The sequence below is a fragment of the Chlorocebus sabaeus genome, chromosome 18 (genome assembly GCF_047675955.1).
Source record: "Chlorocebus sabaeus isolate Y175 chromosome 18, mChlSab1.0.hap1, whole genome shotgun sequence".
Classification (NCBI taxonomy): Eukaryota; Metazoa; Chordata; class Mammalia; order Primates; family Cercopithecidae; genus Chlorocebus; species Chlorocebus sabaeus.
Window position 1 is genome coordinate 46,134,014 of NC_132921.1, and position 18,469 is coordinate 46,152,482.

General features: G+C 36.1%; 1 protein-coding gene across 12 annotated transcripts in view; it reads right to left on the reverse strand.

The window, feature by feature from the left end:
* KIAA1328 (KIAA1328 ortholog) overlaps window positions 1–18,469 on the reverse strand; it is a 354,206-nt gene that overhangs the window by 287,338 nt on the left and 48,399 nt on the right. For 10 of the 12 annotated variants that reach the window (XM_007974231.3, XM_007974233.3, XM_073006361.1 and 7 more), the window contains one exon: window positions 6,738–6,867. In XM_007974231.3, the coding sequence (XP_007972422.3) occupies window positions 6,738–6,867 (130 nt within the window). The remainder of the gene's footprint in view (window positions 1–6,737; window positions 6,868–18,469) is intronic. The other 2 variants (XM_007974232.3, XM_007974234.3) reach the window with 1 other exon arrangement.

An 18,469-nucleotide genomic window follows, 5' to 3' on the forward strand; every position in this document is an offset into this window, starting at 1 on the left:
AACTGTTAGTTTGATATAAAATGTCATTCCAGGACAATTTATAATAACAATGGTCCAAAATCTGCTAAATTTATACAGCAACATAGAGTAAATAAAATGGCCTCAAGAAATACAGCTTCTGTAGTATTCGAGATGATTATCAGATTAGTAAAACAGTATTTTCTAGGGCTTGTTAAACGGAACAAAGTGGCCCTATCCAAGTACACAATATATTCTTTCACTAAATAATTCAATTTGTAAACAAAAAAACAAAAACCAAATACTTATTCAAAACAAAAAGGTGAAGATTCATCAAAGTTGATAAGGTGTTTATATTAGTATATCACACTGCCAAACACCAAAATACCCTTTCTTCTTCCATATCCCTTCTCTTCTACTTACAGTTTTCTTCATTTTAAGAACTTCAGGTTTTTTATTTTCCCAAAATTATTTCAAAGACTAGAACATCTGCCTTCTCTTCCGAAGGGCCAGAAAGATACATTAAGGAGAGACCTTTTCTCTTGACACATTTTTTGTGTGTGTGTGAAAATTTTTTCTACCTCTCCTCACATACCACTCCACCGAGATCTATGATACAGCTTCGTGCAGTATGGTTCCTATCCTTGTTAAAAGTCTAACAGATGATGGTGACAAATCAAGGTAGTCTGGCTCCCATGCAGGGATGAGATATACAGTTAAATACAAAGCTTTGGATAGCTCCAGGGTATTACTGTTATTAGCAACCAATGATTTCTTTCACAGAATCATATAAAAATCTTGTGAATTTTCTCTTACCTATTTTCAGCACAGACACTGTGGGATCTTTGGTTCATTCTTAATACAGTCCTCGGAAAGATTAAAGCTAGTTCCTTTAATGTAAACTAGTTCAACTATTATGGAAAACATTATGGAGATTCCTTAAAGAACTAAATGTAGAACTAATATTTGATCCAGCAATCCCACTACTGGGTATCCACCCAAAGGAAAACAAGTCATTATATGAAAAGGACACATGCACATGGATGTTTATAGCAGTACAATTCATAATAGCAAAAATATGGGCCCAACCTAAGTGGCCACCAACCAACAAGTGGATAAAGAAAATGTGGCATATATACACCATGGAATGCTACAAGCCAGAAAACAAAATGGAATAATGACCTTTGCTGCCACTTGGATGGAGCTGGAGGCCATTATTCTAAATGAAGTAACTCTGGAATGGAAAACCAAACATCGTTATGTTCTCATTTATAAGTGAGAGCTAAGTTATGAGGATGCAAAGGCATAAGAATGATATAATGGACTTTGGGGACTCAGCAGAGGGGGGAAGAGTGAAAGTGGGTGAGGGATAAAAGACTAAATATTGAGTACAATGTACACTGCTCCAGTGACAGGTGCACCAAAATCTCAGAAATCAGTTATTAAAATAACTTATCCATGTAACCAAAAGCCACCTATAGCTCAAAAACTATTGAAATAAAATAATTAAAACAATTTTTAAAATTATATGTATTTCTTGAATTTCAGATACGTGTACATAATTCATATTTTCACTTTCTGGACTTCTGATTCACTTAGGGTTTATTCTGGTGTATGGTATAAGGCATGGGCTCCAATTTTATCTCTTTCCAAATGACTCTCCAGTTGTCACAATACTATTTATTACAAAGTTCATCCTGCTGTCACAGTTGTGAAATGCTATCTCAATTATATTCTTAATTTGCGTATGTAATTGAATTTAAACTTTCTATTCTTCTTTAGTAGTCTGGCTGTTTATTCATGTACCATGTTTTGATAGAGAGCTAATCACTTCCTTCTTGGCTCTTCTTTGTAAGAGGCTGATTAGTTAATTTTGCATATTTCTCTACATGGATTTCATAGCCAACATGTCTAGCTCCAGAAAAAATCTCATTCATATATATATATTTTTGGAAAATCACATTACACACATATGAATTAGGAGAATATCTGATATCATTTTTTGTTGAGTCATCCAAATGAACAACAAGGGCTGTCTTTCCATTCATTCAACTCTGCTTTTGTCTTTCAGGAGTCTTTGAAATGTTCCTCCTAAAGGTTTTGTACATTACTGTTAGGTTTATTTTATTACTGAGATGGAGCCTCACTTTGTCACCTATGCTGGAATTCAGTGGCACAATCTCAGCTCTCTGCAACCTCTGCCTCCCAGGTTCAAGCGATTCTCATGCCTCAGCCTCCCAAGTAGCTGGGACCACAGGCATGCACCACCTTGCCCGGCAAATTTTTGTATTTTTAGTAGAGACGGGGTTTCACCATGTTGGCCAGGCTGGTCTCGAACTCCTGATCTCAGGTGATCTGCCTGCCTTGGCCTCCCAAAGTGCTGGGATTACAAGAGTGAGCCACGGCGCCCAGCCATATTTTTTTGTGGACATTTTAAACTTCTTTTTCTGCCATTTTAATCTTCTGACTGGTTATTACTTTTACATAGATAGTATCATTGATTTGGATATGCCAAATTAAGTTTCATACCATATGCAAATAAAGGTGATTTTGCTTGAAAGAAAGAAAGAAAGAAAGAAAGAGAAAGAAAGAAAGAAAAAAAGCTAGTTCCCTTAAAATTCTTTCTTTGAAGAGCAGTTTCTAAAATGACGACCCATGAAATGGGCTCAAGGATGTGAGCTACAAGCACCTCTAAAGCCCTTCAGTTTACTAAGTCCTAGTCAGAGAAGTAACAGAAACAAAAATAAAAAACAACACAACTGAGTTTGATTTCTGGGAGAGGAAACTAAAACTTGGTTTCCTCCCAGTGAGCACTCAACAGGTGCTAGTGGTACATAGAGGTTTTTCCTTCCAGAGAGATCAGAAGATAAAGCAGAAGACAAAACATTCTTCTACTGGGCTACAAAGCAGCCCAACTCTTGCATAATGTAATGAAAATCAACAAAATCCCAATGAAGAAAGGCACAGAAATGAGAAACATGGGCTAGTCATCTCATCCCTGCTCCGTATTAATAATAGTAAAAATGAGAATTGCTATTTTTTATTCAGTGGCTACTTAGACTAGGTCCTTTACACATATAATGTAAAGGATCTACCAAATTCCAATAGGCCTGCAAAAAAGGCATGTTAGTTATCTACATATTATAGATGAAAGACTCAGAGAAGTTGAGTAACTTTCCCAAGGGATCAGATAGCTAGTCAGTGCTAAAATGGGATTATGACTCTAAATCCCACTGTGCTTTCTTTGCTGTCACTTTCCTTTGCTATGCCAGTTAAAACAGTGAAGTCAGCAAACATTAGACTTTAATACTTTTCTAATATAAGCTTTTAATACCACTGCTCACCATTGATCTGAGTCACATGTTCTAGAAATACAATTAGCTTAAAGATTAATCAAATTTTATAATGGCTACATCCTCTGTGTCTTACACTATTACACGCTAACACGTTTCAGAATTATTGTGATTATACATATTTCTCTTTAAGTTTCAGATTTATCTTTCTTTTCATACTCATCCAGCCAGGCAAAAACCTACTAAGTTCATCAGACTGCTTGGCTTTGTAAATGGCACACTCATTTATATGGTTAAGTTCTCCAGAAATAAACTTTCTTTGCTTAAAGACTGAATGTTACTAAGACTTTTTATGTTGTAATAATAAATGCACAATTTTCTACAAGAACAAACCCTTCAACAGGCTGATCCTGATGCACACACGTAAAATATCTTTTCCTTTTTACTAAGGCACTGGTCTGTGTTTGTACAGTTGATCAATAAATCAAGTTACTCAAACTTTTAAAACAAAAATCCCATAAATGTTGGTATAATACATCTTTAAAATGCCAAAAATCAGAATTAATGGATATATTTTCTCACACAGAAACAGACTTTAAAATGATCTGAAATTATCTGATTTCATGTATACGTTAAGAGTCTGAATCATTCATGTATGATGGGTAAATGTATCCGTAGTTAAAATTATATTATTTTAAATTATAACCTTGCTTTATGTTTCTAAGTTTTATAGAGGTTTATGTACTGTAAAATCATCTATATTAACCTTTGACAGGTTTATTCTGGTAAAGGAGATTTGCACCTGAGCGATCTACTCAGAATAAAAACCATAAATATCATTTTTAAAAAATCATGTCTTCCTTTCTTCCTTCTTTGATAACAAAGTTTTATAAATACTACCCGTATTTTAGTGCTTAAAAAAAAAACTTAAACCAGTTAGATCAACTAAACAATTTTAATTTTTGACAATGGTATAACATTTACTCCAATTCTTATTCACGATAATAAAGAAATGCTTATTTTACTACATGTAAAATAAGTCTGACTATGCCACATGACTAAAAGTCTTTGAGTTTACTCACATATCTTTTCCTTTCTTTTCTTAGCTTGTAAGATAAATCATGAACCAGCAAACCTTTACTGTAGAGTCAAATAATAAATATTTTAGGTTAGGAAAGGCATAGGGTGTTTGCTGCAATTACTCTGCTGTTATTGCACAAAAGCAGCCTCGGACAATATATAACGCAAAGGGTACGGCTGGAATTAGCTGGCACCCTATTGGATGTGGCCCACAGTAGTAGTATGTTCACCCCTGAGTTAAATCATGAGGAAAACATGAAAAATAGTGTCACTACAATCACCCAGGTATCATAACATTTAGCCTGACAAAAGAAACCATTCACAGCCATGCAAAGTATAGACTGGTTTAGCACTGAATAGAATTAATCCTGACCCAGAAAGTGCTAAATGTAACAGTCTACTTGAGTTAGATTCTACTTTTCCAGATAACCACAAAATTTTCTAAAGTATTTTACCAAACAAGGGCCCACTCTAACTGTGGCCAGGTTTTCTAAACTGTCTACTACCAACCTCTCTCACCCTTCCCCAACTCATCCCAATTCCACTGTATGCTACAGATTTTTTGTCCCAGTAAGGTTAAAGTATTACCACCTCCTCTCCATACAAAGAGTGAATTGTATTCCCCTTACCTCTGCTACCAGAGTTGGGGGCTGACTTCATTTCCAGTCTTCTCCAATGCTGCCTTCTACTACCTAAGTTGGACAAGTTAAATGCTCACTTTCTTAGCCTCCTTTGCAGCCTACCATGGCCACATCATAAAATGCAGGACCTTTATAAATATCATATAAAAGACTACTGGGTGGGGAGTAGGGAGTGCTCTCATAAAGTTTTTATGTTTTTTAAAGGAGGGAGAGGGAGTCATAATTACCAGGACCTCTTCCCCTTTTCTGCCTGCCTTAATGGAAATGTAATGCCTAGAATCTCAGCAACCATTAAAAAAACCTGAGAGAATTGTAAAGATGCTATCACTGAAAATGTTAAACCACTGAATCTTCCATGATCTCCAGAGTTCTTATTATATGAGAAACAAAGGAGCTTGTAAATTGAATTTTTTTTTTGCAAATGAAAGCATTCCTAACCTACCATTTCTAGAAAATGCTAGGACCTGGAGTACTACTCCTCATGAGAAGTAGAAGAGTAAATAAAACTGGCTGAGCACTTTGTTATGAATTCTGACTAAACAGCATTCCTTTAAATCTGGAGAAAAAAGTAGCAGGAAGAAAAACACAAAAGACAATCTACCTTGAGGGTCAACAACCAATGGCAATGAAGTCAAAGTGGGCAAAAAAAAAAAAAAAGAGAGAAGGTGGGAGATGATTATCCAAATGCTAGAGATGTAGAAAAAAATAATAACTGAAAAAGCACTGATCTAGAATTGTGGGGCCAACAAGCCTTCTTAATGTTATACTCAGCAAATCAATTCTGAGAATTCTGATAATATTATTTTTCTATCATGAACTTCCACTGATTGGAAAATAAAAGTTCAGGACTCTGTTTTTGTAGCTACAGTCTTGTGTTTTTCAAGCTAATTATTATAATTTATCTTTATGCTTCCACTTGTCTGGTATTCACAAAGGCATACTTACTGTCAGTAGATGACCATTTTTGACATTTGCAGAATCTTTGAAACAATTATTAACAATCAAGTTAATGATGATACTGCCAATAAAAATAATGGTTGTTTCAAGCATTCACACACTAGTTTAGCTGACAGTTCCATCACTCTAACTTTAGGGACTTCTCTTCTACATGAGTATTGCTGCATACAATACCCAAAGATAAGTAATTCTACCTATTCAAAAGAAATTTCAGAAATAGCTTATTTTAACACATCCCTAAAATATGTTTTTACTTTATTTTCTTACAAATAATGCTATACACACGTGCACAGACACACACACACACACCCCTCTAGGTCTAAACCCAATAGTCTTCTGCTCCATAAGAAGGATTTGGCAGCTTTATGTTGCCATATAGACACTTATCAATTACAACATCTTTACAGTAAAAAGAATTTTTTTTAATTTTTATGATTTCAGAGAATTCCTATGACTGTCAAAGCTTTAACTAGAAAGAATACCAAACACAAGGAGGTTCCAGCTCAATTACAGCAGAGGAACAGAATTTAATAAAGTTCCAACACTATATTTAAATGACCAAATTTCTTATTGTCCTTTTTAGTTGACAAGTATGTGCTTAGCAGCATAACAGCAGCAGCAAAACAGCTGGAGGGCCTTATCAGGCACAAAGGAAGCTACAGCACATACTGTTAAGTGTCGTTCTGATTGCCTAGAAACAGCAGCACATGCAGATTTACTCCCTGTTACAAATTAGAACAATTATTTCTCTGGAGTTTACATTGTCTTCATGAAATAGTCAAACTTCCTGCACGTTAAAAAAGAATACTTTCAAAAGGATATCTTCCCTTTCTTTGATGATCAGTTCATTCTGTTCTTCCAACTGCCTGATCTTCTTCTCAAATGACTCCTGCTCAGCTTTCAGTCTTTCCTCCGTCACTTCCTTTTCCTCACTTACTCTGAAAGAAATAATAGAAAAAAATTTTAACATCTATCAGAATAAAATTAAATATATGCCTATAGCTGCAGTTTACAAAAACTAGACTTCTTCCAAAGGTATGAAGAATTCTTCAGGAACACTGTTCTGTTTTTGTTGTTGCTTTTTTAAAAACTTAATCTCTCATAAGGCAATCTTTTTCACCTTTGTAATAAAAGACGCATGTAACTTTTACATTAAAAATGTTTTCAATCATCAGAGACATCTTAAATATGGAAAGTCCTACAAAGGACGCAGGTGCCAAATTATAATCCAGGACAGAAATATATTCCAATTTTTAAAACATGGGTTTCATTTTTTTTGTTACCAAAACAGGTACAATCAATTGATTTTGATTTACATTTTGTATACGTTTGTTTAAATCCTATTAATAAAATAAACAAAATATGTACTTTAAATATTTTACTAAATATACACGGGCAATTTTACTTTTTCCTGGTACCAATATCCTGCATTCTTTAGTAGCATATAAATAGTATGATTAAATACAAAGATGACAGTAACGTAAAGGAAGGTTTGCAGTACATGTTATTCTTAGTCCAAAAAAAATTATAGTTAAAAACATTAACTAAGAAAATATTTAACTCTGAAAACGATTCCAACTTAATCAAACCAGAAAGGGATGATTTCTGACAAGAGCACAGACAGAAAAAACAAAAATCTAAAAACAAACAAACATGAACAACACCAACACTTTATTTGCAATTCACTGACTTATGTATTGGGACAACCCTAATTTTCTTTCTTTTTTTTTTTTTTTTGAGACGGAGTCTCACTCTGTGGCCCAGGCTGGAGTGCAGTGGCTGGATCTCAGCTCACTGCAAGCTCCGCCTCCCGGGTTTACGCCATTCTCCTGCCTCAGCCTCCCGAGTAGCTGGGAGTACAGGCGCCCGCCACCTCACCCGGCTAGTTTTTTTTTGTATTTTTAGTAGAGACGGGGTTTCACCGTGTTAGCCAGGATGGTGTTGATCTCCTGACCTCGTGATCCGCCCGTCTCGGCCTCCCAAAGTGCTGGGATTACAGGCTTGAGCCACCGCGCCTGGCCCCTAATTTTCATTCTATTCTGTGTGCAGAGACATTAACCCCAAATTTCTGTTACTGGTACTTATTTCTCCAAAGCTCATAGAATGCACATATCCTATAAGATAACAGGAATAGGTGTAAGTGAAGCCCACAGGGAATCTAAACCTTTTCTTTGAGCTACTAAATTTACTTCTGCCCAGAACCCTACTCTACTAGAGCAACTTCTGTATAATATGAATCCCATAGGTTTTCCTTCTTGCCTGCCCTCTGGTAGAGATACTGCAATCAACCGGATAACTGAAAACTAGAATCATGAATGTTCAAGAGTTGATTGTATCTTGTCTTTGAAATAATTTGTGTGAAAGCACATGGCACATAGTAGTGCTCAATAAATAGGTTTATTTCTTCTTACTTATCATAGCATTCAAGTCATTTTCCCTGGCCTATATATTATTTATGTTTAGCATACCACTAGGCCCATGAATGGGACCCAGGCCCTTTTTTCAAAGAGGGTAATCTCAAAAGACTGATATATTTACAAAGAATTCAGACAACTAAACAAATATATACACATGAAGAGACTTTATACTCTGTTAGCAGGTTATCCTGCTTCCTTTGTTCCCATCTCTTTACAATGCCTTCCCTTTTCCTGTTATTACTCTGAAGCCCACTTGCAATAACATCTTTCAAAGTAACTTTGACAAAGTCTGCTTATCTCTCTGGGCATTATTGATCTCACTAAGAAAGAAAAAAGGCTAGACTAGACAATTTTAAAAATCCTTTCCCATTGAAGTTCCAGAACTTCTTTCACTATATTATAAATATTTGACTGTGTGTGTGTGTGTGTGTATCCTTTATAAATATGGAAACCATTTGTAAAGAAGGAAAATGTTACCAAACATTTGGTCACGGAACAAGACATATAATACTATGGTTTAGGCAAAAGCTATGCCGATAGCATGACAGAATAGTAAGTAGATTAGATAAATATTAAAAAGTATAAAGACGTAAAATTTGGCATGAGACTACAGAAATGCAAAACAAAGTGATGAATCTGTAGGACGATGCATAAAACAAAGAAATGAGTGACGCTGTATACAGGTTGAGTGGCCCTTATCTAAAACGCTTGGGACCAGAAGTGTTTCAGACTTGAAATAGTTTCCAATTTGGGAATATCGACATTACCCGATGGGTATGATGCAGGACCTTTTTTTTTTTTTTTTTTTTTTAAACATTTTAAACAGTATCTTTAAATCACAGAGCATAGAATAAGCAAACAAACAGTGAGTAATGCAAGGAGGTCTTGTTCCCATGTGGGACACTGTGAGGGGCCTGCTGTTGGCATGCCCAGCCTGCTCAGATGCCTCTGTAGGTTTGCTGGTGCAGGAGAATCTGGGCATGCTCAAAAACGCTCTATCACAGCTACAGGGGTTTTGGGAGGGTCATTTTTCCCTTGTGGAGGTACACTAAATAAACTGTGTGTTGTATGCCTGTGTTTTGACTGTGACCTGTCACATAAGGTGTGGTGTGAAATTTTCCACTTTTAGCATCATGCCAGTGCCAAAAAAATTTCCAATTTTGAAGCATTTCAGATTTCAAATTTTTGTATTAGGGATACCTAATCTGTATTGTGAGCAAAGAATAAATACTGTCAAGGTAAGAAAATATGTAACAAAATCCCTCCCAGTTTAGACTGGTAAAATCTTGAAGACACGATGAAAGAGGAAAATCTGTAAGTAGATAGCGAAACATTTATTTTCATTTATTTATTAAAAAGTATTCAGTGAACACCTACTAAAGGAAAAAGTAATCACAATAATTTTGTTCAGTATAGAGTTTCCAAAAGGGATCTAAAAAATGGCTTTCTGTAGTTTCAATCCCATTCATAAAAGCCATTAGAGATATGAAGAATGTCCCAAAGATTTGTTTCTTCAACAAACAATGCTCCATGGTCATAGAAAACAGTAACAGAAAAGCAGATCGCAGGTTTACCTTAACATTAATCTAAATGCACAGATTATCTCTAGAGTCCAGCCAGGTCAGAAATTCCCTAATGTCAGAGTCTGTGATGAGCTCTTCCTAAAATGTATTCTATCCAGATAAAATCATTCTTTTCTAAATTTAGTTTCTGGGGTATATTTGAAATATTTGTTGCTATGTTATTAAGCAGGGCTTTTTCTTTTTAATCTTTTCTGTTATGCTGCTATGATTTGACTATCCTGTAGCAATTATTAAGCACTAGAAGGCTATAAAATTAACAAGCTGTATTAAGAAAAAAGAGCAACATTTTTTCGATAGGCCTATCTAAAGATATGCATGTCTTCTTTGTGGTCCATTAGCATACTTAATATGAGCTAGTATATTAATATAGATTTTCAATGTAGAAGGCCTGCCAATAAAGCAACCTCAAGATTTGATATTCATTATGAAATCTGTCTTCTTATGTTCAACAGTATTTCCAATGAAGTATATGTAACAAGAAAATATTTGGTATCATGGTCACATTTTTCATCTAAGTATTCTCAGACCACAAAGTAAAATAAAAAGACCTAATTCTGTATCACATTTTAAAGTATAATAGTTAGTCCTCACTTCTCCATAGTTTCACTTTCTGTGGTTTCTGTTAACTGATGTCAACAGTGGTCCAAAAACATTAAATGGCAAATAGCAGAAATAAATAATTCTTAAGTTTTAAACTGTGCACCCTTCTTAGTAGCATGATGAAATCTTGAGCCAGCCCACTTATGTCCCACCTGGAACATGAATCATCCCTTTGTTCAGCATATCCACACTGTGTACGATTCCTGCCTGTGAGTAGCCATATGGGTTATCAGACTGACTGCTGAGGTATATCACAGTGCTAGTGTTCAAGTAACCCTTATTTTACTTTCATTACAGTACATTGTTACATTCATTCTATTTATTAGTAGTTACTGATGTTAATCTCTTACTATGCCTAATTTAGAAATTAAATTTTATCATCGGTATGTGCATATAGGAAAAAACATGATACAGAGTTTCAGGGGGTCTTGGAATATATCTCCTGCAAATAAGGGAGGACTACTGTACAGCAAAAAGCTACTTAACACAATGAAAATCTAAACATATAAAAGTGAACTATTTGACTAATAGGATAAAATACATCTCCTTCCAGACAGAAGGAGATGTAGTGTTGATTTGTTAATTATCTACAAGAAGGGCAATAACCTGGTCATAAAGAAATCATCATTGTTGGTAATACCTCAGAGTAGTTCTCAAAAACTTCCACAAAATGTACTCTTATCTAACAGGTAGGAGAACTGGGTGGTTGGGCTGAAAATCAGGCCAAAGTACTGAATTTATTTGAAGTCTTATGCTTTACCTTAAACATTCATGCATATTTTGTATTCCTCTCCATAAAACTATTTTATTTTAATATAAAAAGTTTCCCCATACTCACCTATTCTAAATTTTTTAATAAAACTAATGTTTTAGAAAGGTATTTATGACTTTGCACACTCCTGATATTCTTCCAAATACTCCAGAAATTGGTACTTTTAAACGAATGTGAAAGACAACATCAAGTCAACAAACCTATCTCAAAGAGAATTCTAGCTCACCTAATAGTCAAACAGATAAGTTTCTTCCCTATTTAAATTCTCCCATTTGGGAGCTGGGTATGTTGGTTGTATTTTGTGAATTATAATGATCAACTTAGTGGGTAAGATTTGGAAAAGGAAGGAACAGATTTCAGAGTATGCCTAACAAATAGAAAAAAATTAAATTGTTTTCAAGCAAAAACAATTGCATTGATAAAGAAGGGATCTCTCATTACAAAGAAATATTTCAATGAAATCAATTTAACTTCCTCTTTACAAATTTTAATGTTTGGCTGTTATTTAAAATGTACTGCCTAAAGTAACGTAAGTGCTTTCAGGCATCAAAGATACAGCAATACATGTCTAAAAGGGCTCTATGAACTACAAACCAATATCTCTTATGAATACAGACACAAAAATCCTTAACAAAATACTAGCAAACAGAATCTAGGTAGATAAAAATAATTCTACATGATTACAAATTAGGATTTATCCCAAGAATGCAAAGTAGTTTTAATATCCAAAAGTCAATTAATGTAATATACAATATCAATAGAATAAAAGACAAAAATCACATGATCATTTAAATAGATGCAGAAAAGCATTTGAAAAAAATCCAGGATCAATTTATAATTTTAAAAAACTCAGTAAAGAGGAAGAGAAGGGAACCTCCTCAACCTGATAAAAGCCATCTATGAAATAACCCACATGTAACGTTACCTTAATAGTGAAAGACTGAATGCTTTCCTCCATGTTCAGGAACAAAATAAGGATACCTGCCATCATTGTTTCAATTCAATACAATGCTACAGTGATAGTAAAAATATTAAAGAAAATAATGAACAATTCTTAACAATTACATTAGGGGGAAAAAGGAAAGACATCCAGATTCCAAAGGAAGACATAAAACCATCACTATTTCATATGATGTGATTGTGCATAGAAAAATTAAGGAAACTCACTAAAAAAACTATTAGAACTAACGAGGGAGTTTGGCAATGTTACAGGATCCCAGAAAAATGTATATTCATATTCTAGCAGAGAATAACCCCAAAATGAAATTAAGGAAACAATTCATTTACAATTTCATCAAGAATAAAGTTCAAAAGAACAAAAATCATACCTGAGAGTAACTAAACACTTGAAACAAATTAAGACCTAATTAAATAAAAACCACATTCATTATTGGAAGACAATAATGTTAAAAGAGCAGTCTCAAAGTTGATGTACAGATTAAGTGTAAAAATCTCAATTGGCTTCTCTGCAGAAAGTGATCCCAAAATTCATACGGAAATGAAAGGGACACATAATATCCAAAACACTCTTGAAGAAGGGAGAACACAAAAGATTTGCAATTCCCAATTTCAAAACTTACTGCAAACTACAGTAATCAAAACAGTGTGGTACTGGCATGAAGACTTAACATATGGATCAGTGGAACAGAACTGAGACACCCAAAATAAACCTTCATATTTCTAGTAAACTGATTTTCAATGAAGGTACCAAGAAAATTGAAGAAAAACTAATAACCTTTCAAAAAAAATGCTGAGGTAACTTGATATCTATATGCAAAGGAATAAAGTTGGACCCCTACATCACACTATATACAAAAATTAACTCAAAATTAATCAAAGACCGAAATGTAAGAGCTAAAACTATATACCCTAGAAGAAAACAAAGGCATATATCTTGAAGGGACTGGTGTATGAAATAGATTAAGCCTGAAAAACTCAACAATAAAAAAATCCCATTGAAAAGGATATAAACAGACACTTCTTCAAAGGAGAAACACAAATGGCCAACAAGCACATAAAAATATGTTCAACATCATTAGCCATTAGGTAAATCCAAATCAAACCCACAATTAGATACCACTTCGTACCTACTAGGATAACTATAATTAAAAAAAAGACAGATAATAACAAATGTTGACGAAGCTGCAGAAAAACAAAAACCCTTGTACAGTGCTAGTAGGGATGTAAAATGGCACAATCGCTTTAAGTCTGGCAGTTCTTCAAAAAGTTAAACACAGAGTTACCATACAACCCAGCAATTCTACTCCTAGGTAGATACTCAAGAGAAATGAAAACATATGTCCACATAAAAACTTGTACATATATGTTCATAGCAGTATTATCCACATAAAAGTACAACAACCTGACGTCTATCAATGGATGAATAGATAACCAAAATGTGTCATTGTCTATACAATGGAATGTTATTCAGCAACAAAGAGAAATTAGGTAGTAATACATGCTACCTACCATGTGAATAAACCTTGAAATCACTATGCTGAGTTTTAAAAACTAGTTTTAAAAGATCACATGTATGATTCCATTTACGTAAGAGATCTAGAACGGGCAAATTCACCAAGAAAGAAATCAGAGCAGTGGCAGTCTGGGGCCAGGAAGGATTGGTGGGAAGTGCGCAGTGAGTGCTAATGCATATAGGGTTTCATTTTGGTGTGATGAAAACGTACTAAAACTGATTGTGGTGATGGGTACACAACTGTGAATATGCTGTTTAATAAATGGAATTATATATTTTATTCCTACTAAGGAATGACCTTCTTCTTTCCTTTTAAGTAAAGTTTAAGTAGTTAAAAACTCTAAGTGAAATAAGAATTTTTAGATGAAAAGTGAAATACACAAATTTCCATACAATGAATATGGTAGATTCGATATTAAAAATGGAAATAACAAAAATAAATGTAAATACAGGAAAAAGATTAGATATAAAGAAAACTGATCAAAGTACATACTGTTTTAAAAACTCTAAGAATAGGGTCAGGTGCGGTGGCTCACGCCTATAATCCCAGCACTCTGGGAGGCTGAAGTGGGCGGATCACGAGGTCATGAGATCGAGATCATCCTGGCTAACACGGTGAAACCCTGTCTCTGCTAAAAAATAGCTGGGCATGGTGGTGGGCACCCGTAGTCCCAGCTACTCGGGAGGCTGAGGCAGGAGAATGGCGTGAAACCAGGAGGCGGAGCTTGCAGTGAGCCGACATCGCACCACTGCACTCCAGCCTGGGTGACAGAGCAAGACTCCATCTCAAAAAAAAAAAAAAAAAAAAAACTCTAAGAATAAAACTCATTTTTCAAGAAACAAAGAATAAGAGGTAGTATGATACATAGTACTTAAAGCTGATCAGATATTTGATTATTTACATGCTTAAGTTGGTAACCAAGAAAAAAAAGTTAACTTTCTAATACTTACTGGTTATCACTTCTAGTTCATACACACTCATTTTATAATGCAGCCATACCTTGATACCAAAATTTGACTAGGGTATTATGAAAAACAAAAATTATAATCCAATCTATCTGATAAGTATAGCTGAAAAAAATTCTAAAAAACAACTCACAAGATGAATCCAGATATATAAAAAGATAATATATCTAACGTTTACTCCAGGAAGGCAAGATTTGTTTAACAGTTGAAAATTAATTTATGTATTTCACTATGTTAACAGAATAAAGGAAAAATCTCATATGCTTATCTATAATAGCAGAAAAGGCATTTGTCAAAATTTAATCTATTTACAATAAAAACTCAACAACCTAGAAACAGAAGAAACTACCTCAATCTAATAAAAAGAATCTTTAAAAATAAAAAATCCTACAGTTAACATATGTCTGAGAGTAAAACAAAAATTTGTCCCTCCCTACTTTGCACTTCAGGAATAAGGCAAAAATGTCAGTTATTACTATCTCCCTCTGTTCATTATTGACTGGATATCATAGCCAGCACAATTAACACAAGAAAATAAAATGCCTATAGACCAAGAAACAGTAAAATTTTTATGTGCTGATGACATGATTGTATATAGAAAATATTAAGAAATCTCCAGGCAAGATGGCCAAACAGAAACAGTTCTGGTCTGCAGCTCCAGGGAGACCAACAGAGAAGATGGGGGATTTCTGCATTTCGAACTGAGGTACCTGGTTCATCTCATTGGAGTGGTTAGGCAGTAGGTGCACCCCATGCACGGCGAACAGACGCAGGATGGTGCATTACCTCACCCAGAAGCACAAGGGGTTGGGGAACTCCCTCCACTAGCAAAGGGAAGCTCTGAGGGACTGTGCCATGAGGAATAGTGCTATCTGGCGCAGACACTACGCTTATCCAACGGTCTTCACAACCCACAGACCAGGAGATTCCCTCGGGTGCCTACACCACCAGGGCCCTGGGTTTCAAGCACAAAACTGGGCAGCGATTTGAGCAGACACCAAGCTAGCTACAGGAGTTTTTTCATATGCCAGTGGTGCCTGGAACACCAGCAAGACAGAACAATTCACTCCCCTGGAAAGGGGGCTGAAGCCTGGGAGCTGAGTGGCCTTGCTCAGCAGATCCCACACACACACGGAGCCCAACAAGCTAAGATCCACCAGCTTGAAATTCTCGCTGCCAGCACAGCACTCTGAAGTCAACCTGGGACTCTCCAGCTTGGTGGGGGAAGGGGCACCCACCATTATTGAGGCTTGAGTAGGCAATTTTCTCCTCAGAATGTAAACAAAGCCGAAGTTCGAACTGGGTGCGGAACCCACCACAACACAGCAAAGCCACTGTAGCCGGACTGCCTCTCTAGATTCTTCCTCTCTGGGCAGGGCATCTCTGAAAGAAAGGCAGCAGCCCCAGCCAAGGACTTATAGATAACACTCCCATCTCCCTGGGTCAGAGCACCTGGGGGAAGGGGTGGCTGTGGGCACAGCTTCAGCAGACTTAAACATTCCTGCCTGCTGGCTCTGAAAAGAGGAGCGGATTTCCCAGCACAGTGCTCAAGCTCTGCTAAGGGACAGACTTCCTCTTCAAGTGGGTCTCTGACCCCCACGCCTCCTGACCGAGAGAGACCTCCCAGCAGGCATTGATAGACACCTCATACAGGACAGCTGCAGCTGGCATCTGGTGGCTGCCCCTCTGGGAGGAAGCTTCCAGAGGAAGGAGCAGGTAGCAGTCTTTGCTGTTCTGCAGCCCCCCCTGGTGATACTCAGACAAATAGGGTCTAGAGTGGACCTCAAGCAAACTCCAGCAGACCTGCAAAAGAGGGGCCTGACTGTTAGAAGGAAAACTAACAAACAGAAAGCAATAGCATCAACATCAACAAAAAGGACATCCATGAAAAAAGCCCATCCAAAGGTTACTAACATCAAAGACCAAAGGTAGATAAATCCACGAAGATGAGGAAAAACCAGCACACAAAGACTGAAAATTCCAAAAACCAGAATGCCTCTTTTCTTCCAAAGGATCACAACTCCTCACCAGCAAGGGAACAAAACTGGACAAAGAATGAGTTTGACGAATTGACAGAAGAAGGCTTCAGAACGTGGGTAATAACAAACTCCTCTGAGCTAAAGGAGCATGTTCTAACCCAATGCAAGGAAGCTAAGAACCTTGATAAAAGGTTACAGGAACTGCTAACTAGAATAACCAGTTTAGAGAAGAACATAAATGACCTGATGGAGTTGAAAGACACAGCACGAGAATGTCGTGAAGCATACACAAGTATCAATAGCTGAGTTGATCAACCGGAAGAAAGGCTATCAGAGATTGAAGATCAACTTAATGAAATAAAGCGTGAAGACAAGATTAGAGAAAAAAGAATGAAAAGAAATGAACAAAGCCTCCAAGAAATATGGGACTATGTGAAAAAACCAAGCCTATGTTTGATTGGTGTACCTGAAAGTGATGGGGAAAATAGAACCAAGTTGGAAAATATACTTTAGGATATTATCCAGGAGAACTTCCCCAACCTAGCAGGACAGGCCAACATTCAACTTCAGAAAAACAGAGAATACCACAAAGATATTCCTCGAGAAGAGCAACCCCAAGACACATAATTGTCAGATTCATCAAGGCTGAAATAAGTGTTAACAGCAGTCAGAGAGAAAGGTCGGGTTACCCACAAAAAGAAGCTCACCAGACTAACAACAGATCTTTCTGCAGAAACCCTACAAGCCAGAGGAGAGTAGGGGCCAATATTCAACATTCTTAAAAGAATTTTCAACCCAGAATTTCATATTCAGCCAAACTAAGCATCATAAGCAAAGGAGAAATAAAATCCTTTACAGACAAGCAAATGCTGAGAGATTCTGGCACCACCAGGCCTGCCTTACAAGAGCCCCTGAAGGAAGCACTAAACACGGAAAGGAAAAACTGGTATCAGCCACTGCAAAACTCTTTGGTATGCAAAAACATACCAAAATGTGAAGACCATTGACACTATGAAGAAACTGCATCAACTAATAGGCAAAATAACCATCTAACATCATAATGACAGGATCAAATTCACACATAACAATATTAACCTTAAATGTAAATGGGCTAAATGCCCCAATTAAAAGATATAGACTGACAAATTGGATAAAGAGTCAAGACCCATCGGTGTGCTGTATTCAGAACACCCACCTCATGTGGAAAGACACACAGGCTCAAAATAAAGGGATGGAGGAATATTTACCAAGCATGTAGAAAGCAAAAAAAAACAAAAACAAAAACAAACAAAAAAAAACAGGGGTTGCAATCCTATTCTCTGATAAAACAGACTTTAAACCAACAAAGGTCAAAAAAGACAAAGAAGGGCATTACATAATGGTAAAGGGATAAATGCAACAAGAGCTAACTATCCTAAATATATATGCACCCAATACAGGAGCACCCAGATTCATAAAGTTAGTTCTTGGAGACCTACAAAGAGACGTAGACTCCCACACAATAATACTGGGAGACTTTAACACCCCACTTTCAAAATCAGATGAGAGAGAAAACTAACATGGATATTCAGGACTTGAACTCAGCTCTGGACCAAGCAGACCCAATAGACATCTACAGAATTCTCCATGCCAAATCAACAGAATATATATTATTCTCAGCACCACATAGCACTTATTCTAAAATTGACCACATAATTGGAAGTAAAACACTCCCCAGCAAACACAAAAGAATGGAAATCATAATAAACAG